At 40.6% G+C, this 19,126-nt stretch overlaps 1 protein-coding gene across 5 annotated transcripts in view; it reads left to right on the top strand.

Annotated features, from left to right (window-relative positions):
- Positions 1-19,126, top strand: part of LOC126248359 (histone-lysine N-methyltransferase EHMT2) — a 267,727-nt gene that overhangs the window by 173,360 nt on the left and 75,241 nt on the right. For 3 of the 5 annotated variants that reach the window (XM_049949279.1, XM_049949278.1, XM_049949276.1), the window contains 2 exons: positions 2,667-2,923; positions 14,651-14,822. In XM_049949279.1, the coding sequence (XP_049805236.1) occupies positions 2,667-2,923; positions 14,651-14,822 (429 nt within the window). The remainder of the gene's footprint in view (positions 1-2,666; positions 2,924-14,650; positions 14,823-19,126) is intronic. The other 2 variants (XR_007545465.1, XR_007545466.1) reach the window with 1 other exon arrangement.

Below are 19,126 nucleotides of genomic sequence, written 5' to 3'. Positions count from 1 at the left end.
GTCCTTTCGCTTCTAGTTCATTGTAGGTAGGAATGTTCCTAGTGTTTACTCTAACAAACTCCGTGATTGATAGTACCTGTATTCAGCTGAAAGCTAAATGTCATTGCCCAGTCTAGTGTGGCTAGCAACAACAGTGTTCAACATCACTTTGCTCTACCCTAAATTTGGAGACACACTGTGGGAAATGGGGACTGCTGTTCCAGCAGTTTTACTCATTTCCCGTCTGAATCAAATTTATGTGTATCCACTGACATTGCTGTTGTTGGGAGCTAGTATAGTGCTTGCTGTGTATGACTGTTGGCAACCACTATCCACTGTGACGCCTGATACACCATCTACGCAGTGTATGATGCTCCTGGTTAATTCTCTGAACTGAAGCTCTTACCATGGGACAGGTTCAGGGAGCTTCTGCAAATTCTCATGGACCTCATGTAACATAAATACTACCACTTGTGCCTACTCTCTGCATTTTGTCTCTCATTCCCTGTCTTGGAGTGCCCCTGCTGGCTTCCAACAGCCTCAGGCTTAACAATGAGTAGGTCAATAAGATGTCAGTACTACATGACAAGCTGTTGTATGTTACATTTTCCAAACATATTTGTATTACTGTATTAACTCTTAAAAATTCTGTAAAATGAACATCCTTCTCAATACACTGAAATGTAATTCCTTAAAAAAGAAAAAAATATTTTTATACTGTAGTAATGTACATCAATCTTCTACAGTTCTTACAGGGATTTGTATTCTTAATCTTGTGATGCTGAGATTCATTTTAGAAGAGTGTGTTGTGTAATTTATGTAAGATTTGACCCATAGTAAGGGCTCTCTTAATTTTATTTCTTGGCTTGTACAGGCAAATGCACTGATGAGATTCCATTATGCTCTGTGGTTCTCATGCAGCAATGTTTATCATATTTTGAGTGAGTGTTCATTTAAGATGAATGATTGGTACATAAAACACCTACGTCAATATATTTCTCAGATGAAGTAAACTACTGTTCAGACACACACTGTCCCCCTTTAGTGGACAGTTTTAACATGATATCTTGAGGATATCTGCAGTGTTTTGAACAAGTACCAACATTAAGCAAAAGGTTGAGGTGTTACCTCTGTGGAGCATTTTTAAATTGTCTAGTACTGTTTCTGTTTTTGCCACTGTGATGTGCAATTCTATTCAGTAGTATTTGCTTTGCAAGTGCTCTATTTATAGCTCACTATTATTAAATAGTGTTGTTTAACTAATTTACACTATATGATCAAAAGTATCCAGACACCCCCAAAAACATACATTTTTCATATTTGGTGCATTGTGCTGCCGCCTACTGCCAGGTACTCCATATCTGCAATGTCAGTAGTCATTAGTCATTGTGAGAGAGCAGAATGGGGTGCTCCCCGGAACTCGCAGACTTCTAATGTGGTCAGGTGATTGGGTGTCACTTGTGTCATACGTCTGTACGCCAGATTTCCACACTCCTAAACATCCCTAGGTCCACTGTTTCTGATCTGATAGTGAAGTGGAAACGTGAAGGGACACATACAGCACAAGAGCGTACAGGCTGACCTCGTCTGTTGACTGACAGAGACTGCCGACAGTTGAAGAGGTTCGTAATGTGTAATAGGCAGATGTCTATCCAGACCATCACATGGGAATTCCAAACTGCATCAGGATCCACTGCAATTACTATGACAGTTAGGTGGGAGGTGAGAAAACTTGGATTTCATGGTCGAGCGGCTGCTCATAAGCCACACATCACACCGATAAATGCCAAAGTACGCCTCGCTTGGTGTAAGGAGTGTAAACATTGGATGATTGAACAGTGGAAAAACGTTGTGTGGAGTGTCGAATCACGGTACACAATGTGGCGATCCAATGGCAGGGTGTGGGTATGGCGAATGCCCAGTGAATGTCATCTGCCAGCATGTATAGTGCCAACAGTAAAATTTGGAGGTGGTGGTGTTATGGTGTGGTCATGTTTTTCATGGAGGAGGCTTAACCCCTTGATGTTTTGTGGGGCACTATCACAGCACAGGCCTACATCGATGTTTTAAGCACCTTCTTGCTTTCCACTGTTGGAGCATTTCGGGGATGGCGATCGCATCTTTCATCACGATCAAGCACCTGTTCATAATGCACAGCCTGTGGCAGAGTGATTACACAACAATAACATCCCTGTAATGGACTGGCCTGCACAGAGTCCTGACCTCAATCGTACAGAACACCTTTGGAATGTTTTGGAACGCTGACTCCGTGCCAGACCTCACCGACCAACACCAATACCTCTCATCAGTACAGCACTCCGTGAAGAATGGGCTGCCATTCCCCAAGAAACCTTCCAGCACCTGATTGAATGTATGCCTGTGAGCGTGGAAGCTTTCATCAAGGCTAAAGGTGGGCCAACACCATATCAAATTCCAGCATTACCGATGGGGAGCGCCACGAACTTGTAAATTATTTTCAGCTAGGTGTCTGGATACTTTTGATCACATAGTGTACATTAACAGTTACATGATCCTAGAAATTGCATTGATATTCCTTACAAAGTGTATTTATTGTCGGCTTTGTGTTCTTTTGTTACAACGACATTTTATTGAAGTTAAGTAGGTTTTCAAGTGAAATGGAAAAAATATTCAGTGAAAGTACAAATTTGCGTTGTGTTACATTCTAGTGACATATCACGTGGAAGAGAAATGAATCCAATTCAATGTGTAAATGGTGAAGATGATGAGGAAGAGCCTAGTGACTACACATATGTGAGCAAAAACTGTTTAACTGCTAATATTAGTATTGACACTGCTGTAACGTCATTACAGTCTTGCCTCTGTACAGATAATTGCTCAAGCAATCGCTGCACTTGTACATTTATGAGTGAACAGTGTTGGTATGATGATGAAGGAAAGTTAGTGCCTGAGTTCAACTATACAGGTTTGTGAATTTTGTTAAATCTACCTTCTGCAATTTATATTAAAATTTTGAATAACATAACCCTTATTAATTATATATTGTTAAATTATCTAAATTGTTTCATATTTGCATTTTCCAAGATTATTGCATACAGCGAGAATATTAATTATTCTGTGTGGGGAGGTACATTTACGTTCTGTCTAGGAGGCTATCCAGAAAGTAGCAGGCACTTTGAAATAAAAAATTAACAATATGGAAAAACCAAATTTTGTTATACACATTTTAAAGACCAACTCTTAAGCTATTTTTGTACATAATCGCTATTCTCACTGAGGGGTTATCTTTTGCAGCACCCTTTTTAACACATCACAGAAAGCAAATTAGCAGACACAGGTCACACACTACCACCGCTGGATGCGTACTGAGTGTAAGAAAGTTATGGCACCGAGATGGTGGCTGTAGCTCTGCCCACTACCGCAATAGACCAAAAGTCTTACTTTTTGGATAGCCATTGTATGATATTCTGTGGTCTTTAGCATTGAAGAAAAAAGTGCATGAAATTTTGAAGTTGATTATTGAGGCAGGGGCATTTCAATTAATAGAGCTGGTTTTCAAGATTACAAGAACACCTGTATTCTGGAATGTGACATCACTGTAAGATGGTAGTACCAACAATGCATGTACTGTGCTGCGATTTGTTATTACTATGAAGGAATTTGGTCTGCAGTGTGCTTGGTAATGTAGAAACGTGTCTATATGGTTGTATAGGCATAGATAAGGTAAAGTCAGAGATATCAGGATAAACATGGTATTTACTCGTACACCATGCAGCAAGGACCAGTGATGAATAAAATAAATGAGTTTGTGTTATGTTTTTAGGTGAATGAGGTGGCACAGACACTTCTACATTTATTTAATGGTTAAAAGATGAGCATATTCATGTATACTATTTACGAGATTGATAGATTTATATGTAATAATACGAGTATTAATAATAATAATAATAATGATAATAATAATAAATAAATAAATAAATAAATAAAATAGCCTCAAGCTACAGTTACAGTTTTATAAGTTTTATTCGGTGATCTCGTGCTCAGATGCGCGTGTGCGTGGTTCCTATTTCTTGGCACGGAATAAAGCTTATAAAACAATAACTGCATCATTATTATTGTTATTATTATTATTATTATTAATGTTCAATCACTTGCTGATTGTCACCAGGTTAGTAGCATTATGCAAAGTCCATTTATTTTCACCGCGAGTTCTGAAGTCTGGGCCAGAGTCCTTTGTGCGGTAACTTAAAAAGTCACGTGGAGGGGTCATTTGCTTGCAGCGAATTGAACTGATGAAGACGTCCTCGGTCAACATGGTGCTACCCATTGGAAAAGAGAGCTCTGGAGAGAGCAAGGCCCAGTAGAGATGCACTGGTGGACTGTTTGAATTTTTGTCTCCTGTGGTGATGTATGTGGCATGTGGCACACCATCTGCGGCCAACCAATACAATGTTGGTTGTGCATTCCTCCCCTCCAAAAACTGCACACCGTCTTTGGGTAGCATGGATACGTGCGGCCATGTGAGAGAGGTCTGTGTCTTGGTGCAGCTGATGGAGATAGCTATGGAATGTGGTGCCATCCAACTCACATTCCAACATTCGCCTTGAGAACCACCAGAAACATCTGCCAAAAACTGGGGGTATGACATCAATCCAGCAGCACAGGAGAGTGCAGCATTTATGTTTCTGAACACACCGAAGGCTGTACAGCTGCAGAGGGTCTGATGTCCATGACTGACATTGATGTGAACAGCGACAGGTACTGCAGCAGCAGGCTACGTAGGCAGGCAAGGGGTCACCTCCAAGGCAGAGTCGTCTGTTGACCCATGCACCTGAACGTCAGACAAGGCTGCTTGGGGGCAAATGGTCTCAAGGGGTCACCTCCAAGGCAGAGTCGTCTGTTGATCCATGCACCTGAATGTCAGACAAGGTTGCTTGGGGGCAAATGGTCTGGGTTGCAGGCAGCGTTTCTGAAACATGAAAATCTACAGCAGGATCACAGTAATAACAAATGCATAACTGGTTTTGGTGCCGTCAATCGGTGCCTGATGTGCCATGAATGTCGTAATGGTTTCTGCCAGTTGCCTGAGTGACGATGCTGGATTCCAAGTTGGCTTATAATAGAGATGATAGAAAACATTGTCCTATAATAATTATGTTGATGAAGGATTGTGAAAAAGCGAAGTTTGATAGGTCCTGAGAAATAACAACAAAGTATTTTCCCTCAAGTGCAAAGCATGAAGATTTGACATGTGAGCCTTGGAAGTGTGAATGAAATGTTTAACTTCACTGTTCAATTGAGGAGAAAACAGAGCTGTTTGAATATGCTTAATTCCCTTTTGTTGGTAAAATCATTGAAATTCCATAGCAGAAAATTTCAGACCATTGTCCGAAATGATTGATTGTGGCAAATCTTGTAATCAAAAGACAGAAGCGAGTGCTTTTCTAGTTCTAGCGCTGGTTGTCAAATTCATGGGAATGACAAGTGGATACTTACTGTATACATCAGTGATAATGAGCCACCTTGTGTTCAAGGAGGGACCAGCAAGGTAAATGTGGGTACGTTGCCAAGGTCCATTAGGTCGAAGCCTATGGACAAATTCTTGGAGCGGCACTGTCTGATCATTCATGCAGTGACAGTGGCTGTCATCTGTTCAGTCTGCCTGTCAAATCCGAGCCACGTACAATGATGGCCCGCTACCTGCTTAGTTTTAAAAATTTCCCAATGCCCTCCATGTAAAATTTTCAAAACATGCTGCTGCAATTACAGGGGAATCATGACTCAGGTTTGTTCATTAGGAGTATGCAATAAAATTACACCATTCTGAAGGGGGAGGTGTTTGCATTGAGCATGGTAATTTCAAACTACTGTATATGAAATTGATTTTGCATTATGTGGCCAACCCATCCAAATACTCAGCAATCATAGTGACTGATCTCGTTCAGCGGGAAAAGCTTGCAGTGCTTGCAAATCAGAATGATCAATTTGCAGACAAGAAGCTTCTGATGCATTGGATCCTGAATCATTTCCCATAGGCAAGTAATATAGTGTCTACATTTGCATGCTAAGCCATTGAGTGATAAAGAATTTCATACTGTTCATTTGAAAGAAGTAATGACCAATGTTGGAGCTTCTGTGCTGTATGATCAGGCACATCTTTTGCTGGATGAAAAAGAGCAGTCAGTGGCTTATGATCAGTTACAATAAAAAATTTTGTACCATGCATATATTGATGAAATTTCATGACACCTGGCTTAGGCTTCCTTTTCCGTTGGACTTGTTAGCTTGAGTGCTGTTCAATTCCTTAAATGTGAATGCTATGGGGCATTCAATGTTACCAACCTTATGAGATAATACTGCCCCTATTCCATGTGACTATGCATCAGCTGCAAGCAATACTGATTACTGCAGATTGAAATGAATAAAACATTGGTGACTAAGCAATTTGTTTTCCAGCATTTGAAATACATGTCATACTCTCCAGTCCATTGGACAGCAACACTTTTGCACCAGAGGCAATGCAAAGGAATGAATTTTTTGGAATGAATTTTATGTAGTATGTCAGTTTTCCAAGAACAGCTTGTAGTTCTCATACATTTTGAGGGAAAAGTAATCTCCGAATGGCCTGCAAATGCTTAATCCTGGCACGAGTGCCATGGCTGTCAATGAGATAGCCCAAATATTCAGTTTTGGGGTTGAAAAAATGAACATTTCTATAAATTACCATTGAGTCCTGCATCAGTTAAAACATGAAACAGAAATTCTAAATTTTGGAGATACTGTTTCTCTGGACCCATGATCTAATCCAAATAATTTTAACAGGATAGAATTTTCGATGCTACTTATTCGAGAAAGTGTGGAAATAACGCAAGGGCAGGTGCGCTTCCGAAGGGAAGGTGGTGGTATTAATGGAAGCTGACCTGTGTATTGACCACCATAATGTCTTTTTTTTTCCCCTCATTCAGGAGAAGTTGAAGGTAAAAACGTAAACTTGGCCAGTACCAACTGACCGCAGCGTCATCCTCTACCAATGGCGTGGAGGAGCGTGAGGTCACACACTGTTATCCTGTCTGTTGTCAGTTTTTGTGACCTGGAGCGTCTAAGACTAGATAAAGTAGTTCCTCATTTGACATCACGGTTTTCATGTGATTACAAGAGGAGTTGCCCATTGACTTTCAAAACAGTAATTTGTTCCTGACTGTTTTGAGTTCAAAAGCAACTTCATTGCAAATGGTGTGAGGTACTGGATGTGCACAGTAAAAGTTAAGTTTTATGTTGTTCTTGAGGGTAATGTTTACTTGAAAATGCTTTCTATGTCCCAATGTGCCACTGAGGAAATGTACATATTTTTCCCACAACTGATCAGTGCTGGCGTGGGAAAACTGAGTGCCAATAGTACGCACATTGTCCTGAATATCTAAACTAAATAAATCAAATGCATCCATACAAAAAATATTTGCAGTAGAGTGTAATTGCACTGATGCAAATGAAACTAATGTTGTCATATTTTTACATATTTCTTGCAGAGTTCGCGTCCTGAGAACAGTTACTTTCCCTGTTGTAAGCTGTGAGATGTAGACATGATTTCTATAACTTGAGGTGTCACAATTGCTCATACGTATTCTCATTAATGAATGTGACTCAAGCACCAGTGTCTAACTGAAATGGCACATTTTAATTGCAAATCTGTAAAGATGCGGACAGTTCGCAATTATTCATCTCACTATGATTGTCATTTCTGGCTTTTGGAAGACTGCTTCTGGCAGATTTGTGAATGACAAAGCATTTTGCTTTTTATTCATTTGGGGGAGAGCTGTTTTGATTGAGCAAAATTTTGCACTGAGCACATAGCTTAGCAATTCTTGCACTTGCATGTACGGTTTGTGAGAGTGTTTCCAGGAGAGTAGGTGAGATAAAGGATGTGAGTTCATATTACATGATGTGAGATCATATTAGAGGATGCGAGATCTTATTGCTTTCCGTTTTCTCAAGTTTAGATTTATGTGTAGCAGAGTTTACTTTGTCGGTCTTTTACAGGCACACTGGCTGTGTGTGTTCTGACTTGTGCCAATGTCAGCATCTCAGTTGGTGCAAGAAACCATGATTGTGGCCATTCATCACATGACTCCTAACACAAGGCTTTGGAGCATATGAATTTTCAAGCAAACTGGTTGGCTGCCATATGTACTGTTTGCAACTGCTGTCAACATGAGCTTTGTGGGGCAATGCCCACTTCAAAGTATCTGCAAACAGCGTTGCAACAACAGGCATTTGAAAGTCAAGTTCTATGAAGTCATGTTCCTCATGAGCTTTGATTACTTTCAGTACTTCATTGAGACCAGGGTTGTGGTGCTTTAGACCCTCAGCTTGTATTCCATTGTCATTAAGGTTCTGAATAATAGCATCATGAAGCATTTCGTCTTAAAATAAAGTTTCACAAAGCTACATTTGGAATGAGCAGCAGCTACATGAATTTAGACATCAGAAATATTCATCTAATTTCCAGAAATATTCATCTAATTTCCAAATTACTTTCTCGTAGGGTAGAGTGTGGGGCTCTACTTGGGGGAACAACTTGCAAAACAACCTAAAAACTGACACTCCTATCCAAGAAAAAAATAAAGTATGTCATGGGTCACCTGTGATTTTGTAGACTGCATAGCGTTCTTAGAACTGTGATTTGTATTTTGTCCAGTCCTCTTGTTTTTCATCAAATGAATGGGCGTTGGGGGTGGGGGGGCACCTGGTCTCCAGAATCCTGTGCTTCAGCTGTGGTTTGCTTGGTCATTGACATTAATAATGTCTGAATTTGTTGGCTCTGAAACTGCATGAATAAGTGCTGTGAGTGGTTGGTCTCCTGTAGCTTACACAAATTAAATATACTTCAATATTTAAGAAAAACATACAGTATTGTTCAAAATTGTGACATAGATGGGAAAAAAATTGGATTAGTATGATGGTGATCAATCCTGGGGCAAACGAATCCTCAGCAATCCTATCTTCATTGCCAGAAATGTTTGTTGTGTCTATTGGTGAACGAGGTAGCACAGACACTTCAGCATTTATTTAATGGCCAAAACATGAGCCTGTCTATTTACAATATTTACAGAATTGGTAGATTTATACATAACTTTCATGTCCTAGGACGTAACTGTTCCACACTGTCACAGTTCTGTTATAATAAGGATAACTGGCTGAAGACTAATGTTCAATCATTTGCTGATTATCAGATTAGTAGCCTTATGATAGGTCCTTCTATTCTCATTCTCACCCCAAGTCTTGGGATTTGGGCCAGAGCCTAATGGGTAGTGATTTAAAAGGTCAGGCAGAGCGGTACATTTGGTTGCATGAGCTGAAGTGATGACGGTGTCTCCTGGTGGTGAAAGTGATGCTACCCATCAGACAATGTTGATACCATTGTTTAAGTAATTATTCACTTTGTTTTCAACACATTTATGCATGATGGATGTTTAAAAATGTTTACTTATCATATTATTTAAATCCAGCCATGAAACAGGGACATGGTTCTTTTATAGTGAAGGTCACAATTTCATGGTATTCTCTTGGCTCATATGTTGCTCTCTTAAGTTGAATTTTCCCTAAAGATTATATAGACATTTTAGATTACTAAGTACATGGGTAGTAAAGGTGATGGTCTCTATGATCGATTGAGGACAGATGAAGCACACATGGAACTCAACTGCTTGTCTGAGCAAACATCAGACAGTTGCAGTATTTCAAAAGCCATTTAGTTCCAGAACATTCCAGAAATCAGAAATGTTAAATAATAATTAGTTGTAGGATGCAGGAATGGAACCAATGGTTACACATTGCCAGTCAGTGACTATAACCACTTCATCACAGTGAATGACTCAAAGCATGTGGCATTGCTCCTCCTCTTGGCAAAATATTTTCTCATTGTTTTGGAGTGGACTATAGATTTTTGGGTCTGGTTATAATTGGCCATCCTTCGTGTGGTGGTGGTGGTGGTGGTGGTGGTGGTGGTGGTGGTGGTGGTGGTGTCACAGCATCATAGTCACTGTGATGTTCAAATGGAATTAATTACATCAATACAAAGTGATGGTCACGCATGTCTTCGTATTCCTTGTGTCAGAATCCTGTGTTATCGATTGTCCTCACTGGATATGCCCTGGAAGGGCTTCATGTGAAGGACTTGGATACCATCTCTGCATTTGGGTATCCCAGTGTAGGCTCATCATGTTCGATTTTGTAGGATTAGGTATTGGCCAGAGTGGTACTTCAATAATAATTTTTCCTGTAGCAGAACTTCTGCTTAGGTATAAAAATCCATAATAGATTGTCTAGGTTGTAGCTTGCAGGTCGCTGTTTGCTGTTTTAATGTTTATGATCTTTATCACGGGTGCCAAATATCTGTATGTATGCCAGCTTTCTTGCTTCTGCATCTATGATGATGATCTGTTTTATGTAATCATCTAGAACTTCATTTGTTGAAAGAGAAATAAAATATCCACTGTTGTGTCTGCCTGTTGATGATGGATAAGGAAAATGGTGCATAACCTGTAGTGTCTTGCTTTTCTCTGTTGTATGTGAAAGTCGCAACAGGCAGAATCATATTCCAGTCTCTGTGTCTGACTTCGAAGTATGTTGAGAACATTTCTTCCAACATCTTATTACAACATTCCTTGTGGCCATTCACCTGCAGGTAAATGGCAGTTACGCTGTGAACAATATGGCATCATGAAATAGCTTCCGATACTTTACCATGATCAGAAATCATTATAAGTGGTGCTCCTTTTTTCAAAATTATGTCTGTAACAAAACTGATGGTCTTCAGAGCTTCAGTAGTAAACACAACCTTGGTAACAATGTAGACGGTGTGCTTGTCAGTGCTCACTATTATCCATTTACACTGTCATTTGTCGACCTCTCCGAGAGGTTGACTCAAATACGATCAAATGTTGCAACTGCAAGTGTAATGGGTACCAGATGTCTTGTGGGTAACTGAGGCATATGCTGCCATTGTTGGTATTTCCTACAGTGGTGTTCATAAAGTCTAACAGATTGGTAGAGATCTAACCAATGGTACCTGGTTCTGATTATAGTATGGGTCTTTGCAAACTCCAACTGATAACTGGGGTAACTATGAACCATTTCCATCCCACTGGGTTGTAATTCCTTTCATGCCTTGTCCCGTGTAATTGTCTGAATTTTCCTTTTACAGCTTCATCCCTTTCTAAGGATTCTATGGTTTACATAATGTTGGCTCTTCTCTTTCGTCAGCTGCATTGTTCATTAGTGCAGCAATAACTTAGATATCAATAGTGCTATATTTTTCTTTCAATGCATTCTGCAAAAGGCTGTTGGAATACTTTTGTTTGCACCTACATCTGTATTCTACTATGATGTCTTTTCCTGAAACATCATTATGTATAATGCTAATTGCCCTGATGGATCCCAAATGTTTGTCAGCCAACATAAAGAATAGTTGTCAGTCACAACAGTATATGGTCTGTCGCATAAATAGTGTCAGAAGTTCTTTGTTAGTTCTGGAGTAATTCTTCTTCGGCTTTGAGAGTACTCTGGAGACCTAAGCAATGACTTCTTCAGCATCTCCCAGATTGGCAGTATAACTGTGTTTATTTGGTGACCTCTACCATCAGTGTCTAGTTCTGTCTCAACATTCTCCTCAAAAAGTGGTATGAGTGGTAAAGATTTTATCACCACCTTTAAGGATACAGAAGTATATTTCTTGATCTTAACTCCAAGAATATCTGACATCTCTCTGTAGTAGTTCTTAATGTCACCATTCCTTGCAATTGAAATCCATTATGAAGTATCTGTGGCGAGAGGACATTCCGAGGAAGTCTCTCACATCACAAATCTGTCAAGGAATTGTAAAATCTTTAATGGTACTTCCTGTGTCTGAATCAGGGCAGACATGGTTTTCATTAACTAAGTGCCCCAAGGTTATTATTTCTTGGGCAGTGAAGAGGCTTTTTCTCGAATTCAGGTGAAGGTGTGTTTCATGGGCACAGTTGCCAGTGGACTTAGATGTTCTTCAGAGGTCTGTTAGAAAACAATAATTTCATCCAGGAAGAAAAGACACACCATCAATTTAAGATGCTATCCAAGTTGTCCATCATGCATTCATTGGCGGAGTGATGCACAAGTCAAGTGGCATAACTTTGAACTCTCAGAGGCCATCAGATGTTATGAAAGCAGCCTTCTCACAGTCAGCCTCATAAACCTCTCTCTGCCAGTAGCCATTCTGCATATCTACAGTTGAGACCCCCCCCCCCCCCCTCCCCTTCTTCCCTACTCTCCCCTTACACTTCAGACAGTCCCTGATGTCAATTCATGGCAGTAGGTATGCTTCATTTTTGGTAAGTTTGTTCAGCCACTGATAATCAATGCAGAAATTACATGTGCCATCTTTCTGAAGGCTGGTCGATGTGGTCTCACAGCATCCTTTCTGCTTGCTCTAGGCATTGTTCAGCGGGAGACATCCTATATCAGCACTGACAGATGGGCAGATGATCCACTGCATTGAAATGTTGATTCACATTGAGTCTTCCGGTCTGGCTTGTGTCCTCTCCAGAACTGAATGTGCCCAAAACTTTATGTAGTATTTGCTGACTTTGCTTCTCATTCAAGTCGGGACCAGTTGGTTGCTGGATATATTAGACTTTTCTGGTGTGCCATCAGTAATGGTAGCTTAGAATGGATCTCCATTAACTGCGCTGGGCTGACCCTTCTGGGCTGGTTCAGTTGTTCCTATTACATATCCTTAGGAATGAGTTGTGTCTGTTCATGATCATTGGTGGCTCAGAACTTCCCTTGTCCACTTGCAATGGCTTTGTCGCTGGCAGAAAGTTTCTATTCTGAAGCTGAATGCCTTTTTTGCTCTTGACTTTATTCTTTAACTGAGCATCCAGGCCATTGACAAAAATTTTTCTCAGTGACAGTGGTGGGATAATCGTGTCTTCTGTGATAGACAACTGTCCAGAACAATCATTGTCGGGTGATCTTAGTGAAGTAGCTTTGTCAATCTGGAGCTCAATATTCCACAGTTATAACTGCTTGTGATGCTTGCATCCAAGGATAACAATATGGCTGCATTGTGGTAGGACGACACATTCAAAGAGCTTTATTCTGTCATTGAGAGCCATACTCACATAACACATTCCTGTCAGCTCCACATATTTTCCATTTGCAACCTCCAGTTCAGCGGCACTTGTATTGCCTTCAGCTGCCGGCGATAAGTATCCATCATCATATAAAATAATATCCCTGAATCAACTAGTGCTTGGAATGTGTTGTCAATTGGTGCATTTCATTTGCAGCAGTGTCACCTCCATAGATGACCACCTTGTTCACTTTGTGATCAATTTTGGCAGCTGGACAAATGGCTGCAACCTATGTTGGTGATGGGGAACAACAGATGATCGTTATAGAGTGACCAAAGTCAGGGTACAGCAATGGACTGATAGGCTTTGACACACAGATTGGCTGTAGTTGTCTGTCTCATGTGCAGAAAGTTGCCCCATTATTTAATGTCTTTTGGTGCAACAGTTGTTGAACACACTACTAGTTTCCTTAAAATAGTGCACAACATGCTCTGGGTGTGCTCAATAGAAAAATACCTGCATGTTGACCTCAGTTTCCCATATTTCCACTTTCTGTGCCGCGATACCCTGTAAAAAAACACAATGAGTTTTTAAATGTAGCTGCATGAGCAGGACTGAAAGATATGCTCATTAATGTTAAATTTAGGCCAGTATGTCATACAGGGACTTGTAAATGTCCAGCATGTAGCCATACTCTGAAACGAATCATGTATACACATCCTGTAAGCTGACTTCTTCCACATAATTTCGATTGTTACATATAACACTGTTTGAAACTCTGTGACTTATGTCACTGATTATGACCCATATTCTGAGACATGAAAGTTTCATAATTCAGGGAAAAATGGGTTTTATTCCCAAGAACTACTACTAAGGGGGTACAATACTCATGAAACCTGGCTACCGCCGTGGAGTGAACCGCACATGGTACGGAAAGAGCATTTCGCCCTCAATAGGAAGGGCTGGTGGGCACATCAGATCGTAAGGAAGCTGGCAGGCAAGAGTGTGACCCGCTGCTGCGGCCGCTACCTCAACGACCCTCTTGCGTACCTCACGTGATGGCAATCAGTCATCCCTTTGGCAGGTTTGTGGCAGAAAGTTGGTGTGTCTCACTCAGCAACACCATGGTGGCGTCACTCGCTCAGCATAATAGCGTGGGAGCCACAAGTACTGCGGAGTAGTTTTCATAACTGTCTGAGGCCAAATTAAAATGATGGAAGTAGAATACAATAATTTTTTTTATGATTTTTACCTGTTACCATGTACACCCCATATCTTTATTTTATTTTTATTCACTTTCGTTTTAGTAAAAGTGATACTAGGTCACATGAAATGTAGTAACATATCCAAATTTTATTAAAAGAAAACAAAATGAAATTAATAATAGTTGGACTATGAAATTTCACTAGGATGCTGCTGATGCTGGGAATAATATTAATATTGAGAAATGGCATAAAGCTATTTAGTAATTTTGTTTCACTGTGTTGGCAGTTTATTATGTTTCAAATTGTAATGTTGACTTAAAAGTAGAGGTTTCTGTAAGTTAAATGTAAAATCATTGTTATCATTTATTCATTCAACAGATGCACCGATGATTTTTGAATGCAACCAGTGCTGTGGTTGCAACCAGTCAACATGCAACAATCGAGTTGTGCAGCATGGATTTACTGGCCGGTTTCAGCTGTTTCGTACTCAGAGGCGTGGCTGGGGTGTGCGTACCCTCACTGCCATTTCCAAAGGCTCATTTGTTTGTGAGTAAGTGAATATAGAATTACTTTCTTCATTGAAACCATATAAGTAGAACAACAGATGTAATAGTGCCGGAATAATTGCCTGCAGTAGGGTTGAATTTGGAACTCCAGATTTTAATATTAAAGTCCTAATAAATAAGAAGTATAGAATGAGGGGAAACGACACAGAAGTACATCACAGGTTTTCATAGTTAGTCTTCGGACACTAGCAGTGAAGGCAGGAATATATTCACTGACATGCCATCAGTAACATGAGGCCCTTCCCTCCACATTTATTTACCTATGCACAGGGCGTCCATAATTAAAATTACAGTTTCAAAATGCTGTAGAAAGAGAACTGCTGCTCAGAAAGACTTCAAATTTGAAGAGCATATTATTGATGTGGGGGAAACATCATGGGGACGAAAAACTGTAATTTGACCAATAGATGGCGGAAGTGTCAGAATATACAGGCCAAAGTGCAGTGTGGCAGAGGGAGGACAGCAGTTGATCTGATGTCTATCAAAGATGTGGCCACAGCATTGCATGAGGTGTCAACTAGTGGTGTGCAAATATGCAGTGCTTGGGGAATTGTCCGAACATTTGCCTGCAAACACAGTGCATAAAATCCTGAAAACATCCTGCATCGATCCCTACGAAATCACCCATGTTCTGGAGTTGCTTCTTGTTTTGCTGCCAACAAGACAAACTCTCACTCTGGAATTTCTTGCTGTCATGGAAATCGACAGTGAATGGTGGTTGAACAGTCTGTGGACAGACAAAGCCCACTTCCATTTCCAAGGACATGTCAATACGCAGAATTGCAGAATATGGGCAACGGAAAATCCATACACTCATCAACCTGTACCGCTTCATTCTGTAAAGGTGACTGTGTGGTGCAGGTTGACAGCAATGTACATCGTAAGGCCGTATTTTTTCAATGTGATGAGTCCTGTGGGTCCTGTTATCTGTATTGTCACTAGTAAACTTTGTGAGTGAAACTTCCTGACAGATTAAAACTGTGTGCCGGACTGAGACTCAAACTTGGGAACTTTGCCTTTCGTGGGCAAGTGCTCTACCATCTGAGCTACCCAAGCACACCAGGAAGTTTCATATCAGCGGACACACCATTAAAATATCAAGTCTCTGAAATCACTGTGGCCGGAAAAATATCCTGCAAGAACGGGACCAATGGCTACTGAAGAGAATCGTTCAATGTGACAGAAGTGCAACCCTTCCTCAAGTTGCTGCAGATTTCAATTCTGGGCCCATCAACAAGTGTCTCTGTCGAACCATGGTATGGGCTTTCAGATCCGAAGGCCCACTCGTGTACCCTTGATAACTGCATGATAAAAAGCTGCACTCTTCGCCTGGGCTCTTCAACGACATTGGACTGTTGATGACTGGAAAGATGTTGCCTGGTTGGACGAGTCTCGTTTCAAATTGTATCGAGCGGATGGACCTGTATGGGTGTGGAGACAACTTCATGAATCCATGGAACCTGCATGTCAGCAGGGAACTATTCAAGCTGTTGTAGGCTCTGTAATGGTGTCGTTCATGTGCAGTTGGAGTGATATGGGACCCCTGATATGTCTAGATATGACTCTGACAGGTGACACGAACGTAAGCATCCTGTCTGATACCTGCATTGTTTCATGTCCATTGTGCATTCTGATGAACTTGGGCAATTCCAGTAGGACAGTGCAACACCCCACATGTCCAGAATTGCTAAAGAGTGGCTCCAGGAACACTCTTCTGAGTTTAAACACTACTGCTGGCCACGAAACTCCCCAGACATGAACATTATTGAGCATATCTGAGAGGCCTTGCAATGTGCTGTTCAGAAGCTACCTCAACCCGCTCGTATTCTTATGGATTTATGGACAGCCCAGCAGAATTCATGGTGTCAGTTCCCTCCAATCCTATGTCAGACATTAGTTGATTCCACGCCATGTTGTGTTGCAGCACTTCTACGTGCTGCCGGGGGCCCTGCACGATTTTAGGCAGGTGTACCAGTTTCTTTGGCTCTTCGGTGTATTAGCCATTATATCCCCATTATTGCTTGTTCTGATACAGATTTAAATAACGCTGTAGGTTGTAGTTCATTCACACCATCAGTAAATGAAGAAATGACTCTAACTTAAGATGAAAATATTGTTCTTGTAGTTCATGATAATGAAAATGAACACAAAGGAGAGCTCTTACATCTGTCTTGCATTGTGCAAGTCAGATGCTACAGCTATAATTGCTGCACAGTTTAGATGTATTCTAAGTCCTAAACTTAAACAACTTGGAATTTTGCACATTAACAAATATTGCCACAGGGGAAAGTAGTGACAAGTGGGGAAAAAAAAGTTCCAAGAATTGTCTTGTCATTGAACCTGGGATCATCCGCTGCAACCACTGAGCCACCACCTGATAATTAGAAATTGGCTTACATATGCATACTTCTAGTCTTTTTCTTCAACATACTGTCAATTTGCTCAGCAGTTCAAGTACTTGGTTGCTAGTTGAAAATTTAATTCGAACTGCTATTCAAGCCAACAGAACATTTTTGTAAGAAGTATCCAATCGTTATTGGCTGCCATCAAACTCCACATACTTAACTTGCACTGAAAATATTTAAAATTTTCCTTTCTTACTCTGCTGCAATGTGTCTATAAAATGCCTTAAACTAATTGAATAAATTAAGATTCCTCTCCAAGAACTGTTAGGAGATCAGCTATTATCTGAATTCATTACTTAAATAACCAATAATTTCTTAACTTAACCTTATGAATAAAAAAAAAAAAAATATTTTGAGTGTCAGCAGTATGAGGTTTGGTGTATTCAAATATTTCCTTAAAATTTTGTTGTGTTAAAAGATTCTTTTTTAACTTGTAATTGCACAAAACAAAAGTATTGTTTTGCAATACTACTGAGTTGTGAACTGACGTTTACAGTTGAACTTGACTTGATTCCTGAAATTTTGCCAATCAAAGGTGATCCTACTTCACATTGATATAATCTGTGATTAATGTTATACAGCACCGATTTTCGAGTTCAGCTTGATCTGAGGTCATTTTCTTTGTTAATCCAATATGAATTGCTTTATGCAGTCAGCCGTAAGGGATTTTCTTTTAAAGAAAGTAGTTGAGCTGCTTGTATGTTTAGAAGATACACAGAATTTTAAAAATGGAGATGTTCTGTATCTGTTTCCATGTGAACACCAAGTAATCATAGAGAAGTTTAAGTGGCTGTAGACTAGCATCATTTTCAGGTAGAATTTACATAAAAAAAGATGAGTTGCAACAGTGTAAAAGTTAAACATCAGTGTCAAAAATATTGGAACAAACAGTTTCCGTGTAGATCAGAAGTATGTGCTTTGAGTTGTTACTGCAGAATACTTCAGTTATAAGGTTTCAAGAGTTCCATGTCAGAAGCTATAGGCATTGCATTTTGTTGCAGTTGAAGTGCGTGGGGTAGTGAGTGGTTGGCTGGTGGGCCCAGTGGAAACACTCTTGACAGTTAAGAATGATTTTTATTCAGTTCAGTACAGAATGTAGTGAGGAAACAAATATTGTCGCTGGCTGGCACTGACTTGTGGGTGGTGGCTTCCATCCTGGCTGCTGAGCTGACGCCCTGCATTTCTGAAAACAGGTCCACCCATAGGTGGCCGTGTGTGGGGTGCAACTTATTGTCTTCTGGCAGGGGTTGGATGTGAGCTGACACTTTGATGCCCAGTCCCACTAGGAACTCAGTGTCAGTAGCAGCAGTCACGGACAGCCAGTGGGTGGGGCTGTGGCAGCAGGTCCCGGTGAAGGACTTAGGGCTGACTGCAGGTGCAGCCTGGTCTTGAATCCACAGCTGCTGCTGGTGGTGCCCAGTCATCTCGCTGTCTTGCATAGCTCTGGCATCATGGTGGTGCTACTGGTTTTCGACGTTGAAATATAAACTTCTGCCTCAAAATCTAGACTTATTGATATGCATCTGGTTTGCATTTGTTTTATTAAAACCCGGCACCTAGTCACATCTCCCGTAACAGGGGACTTGCTACGGTGTGGTGACATCACCCCACTGGCTACACAGTTACCACTGTGTGGTACAGTTTGCTGCTGCACTCTGCTATCCTGAATTCACAATCCTTCTGTGTGACTGTTATTGTGACTAGAGTGTCACCACAGTGCCGGCTGCTGACTCGCAATTGTTAACCCAGCACTCCACTGTGGCTTCCACACAATTCTGATCCAAACCGCCAGAGATAGTGGACATGTGTGTGAGAGGTGTGCTTGCTTGTTGAATGAATATGTGTTGTTTCTCATTTCTGAAAACGGCTTTGATTGGAAGCTA

This window comes from Schistocerca nitens, chromosome 3 (genome assembly GCF_023898315.1).
Source record: "Schistocerca nitens isolate TAMUIC-IGC-003100 chromosome 3, iqSchNite1.1, whole genome shotgun sequence".
NCBI classification, from domain to species: domain Eukaryota; kingdom Metazoa; phylum Arthropoda; class Insecta; order Orthoptera; family Acrididae; genus Schistocerca; species Schistocerca nitens.
This window is presented reverse-complemented; position numbering and strand designations above follow the sequence as displayed.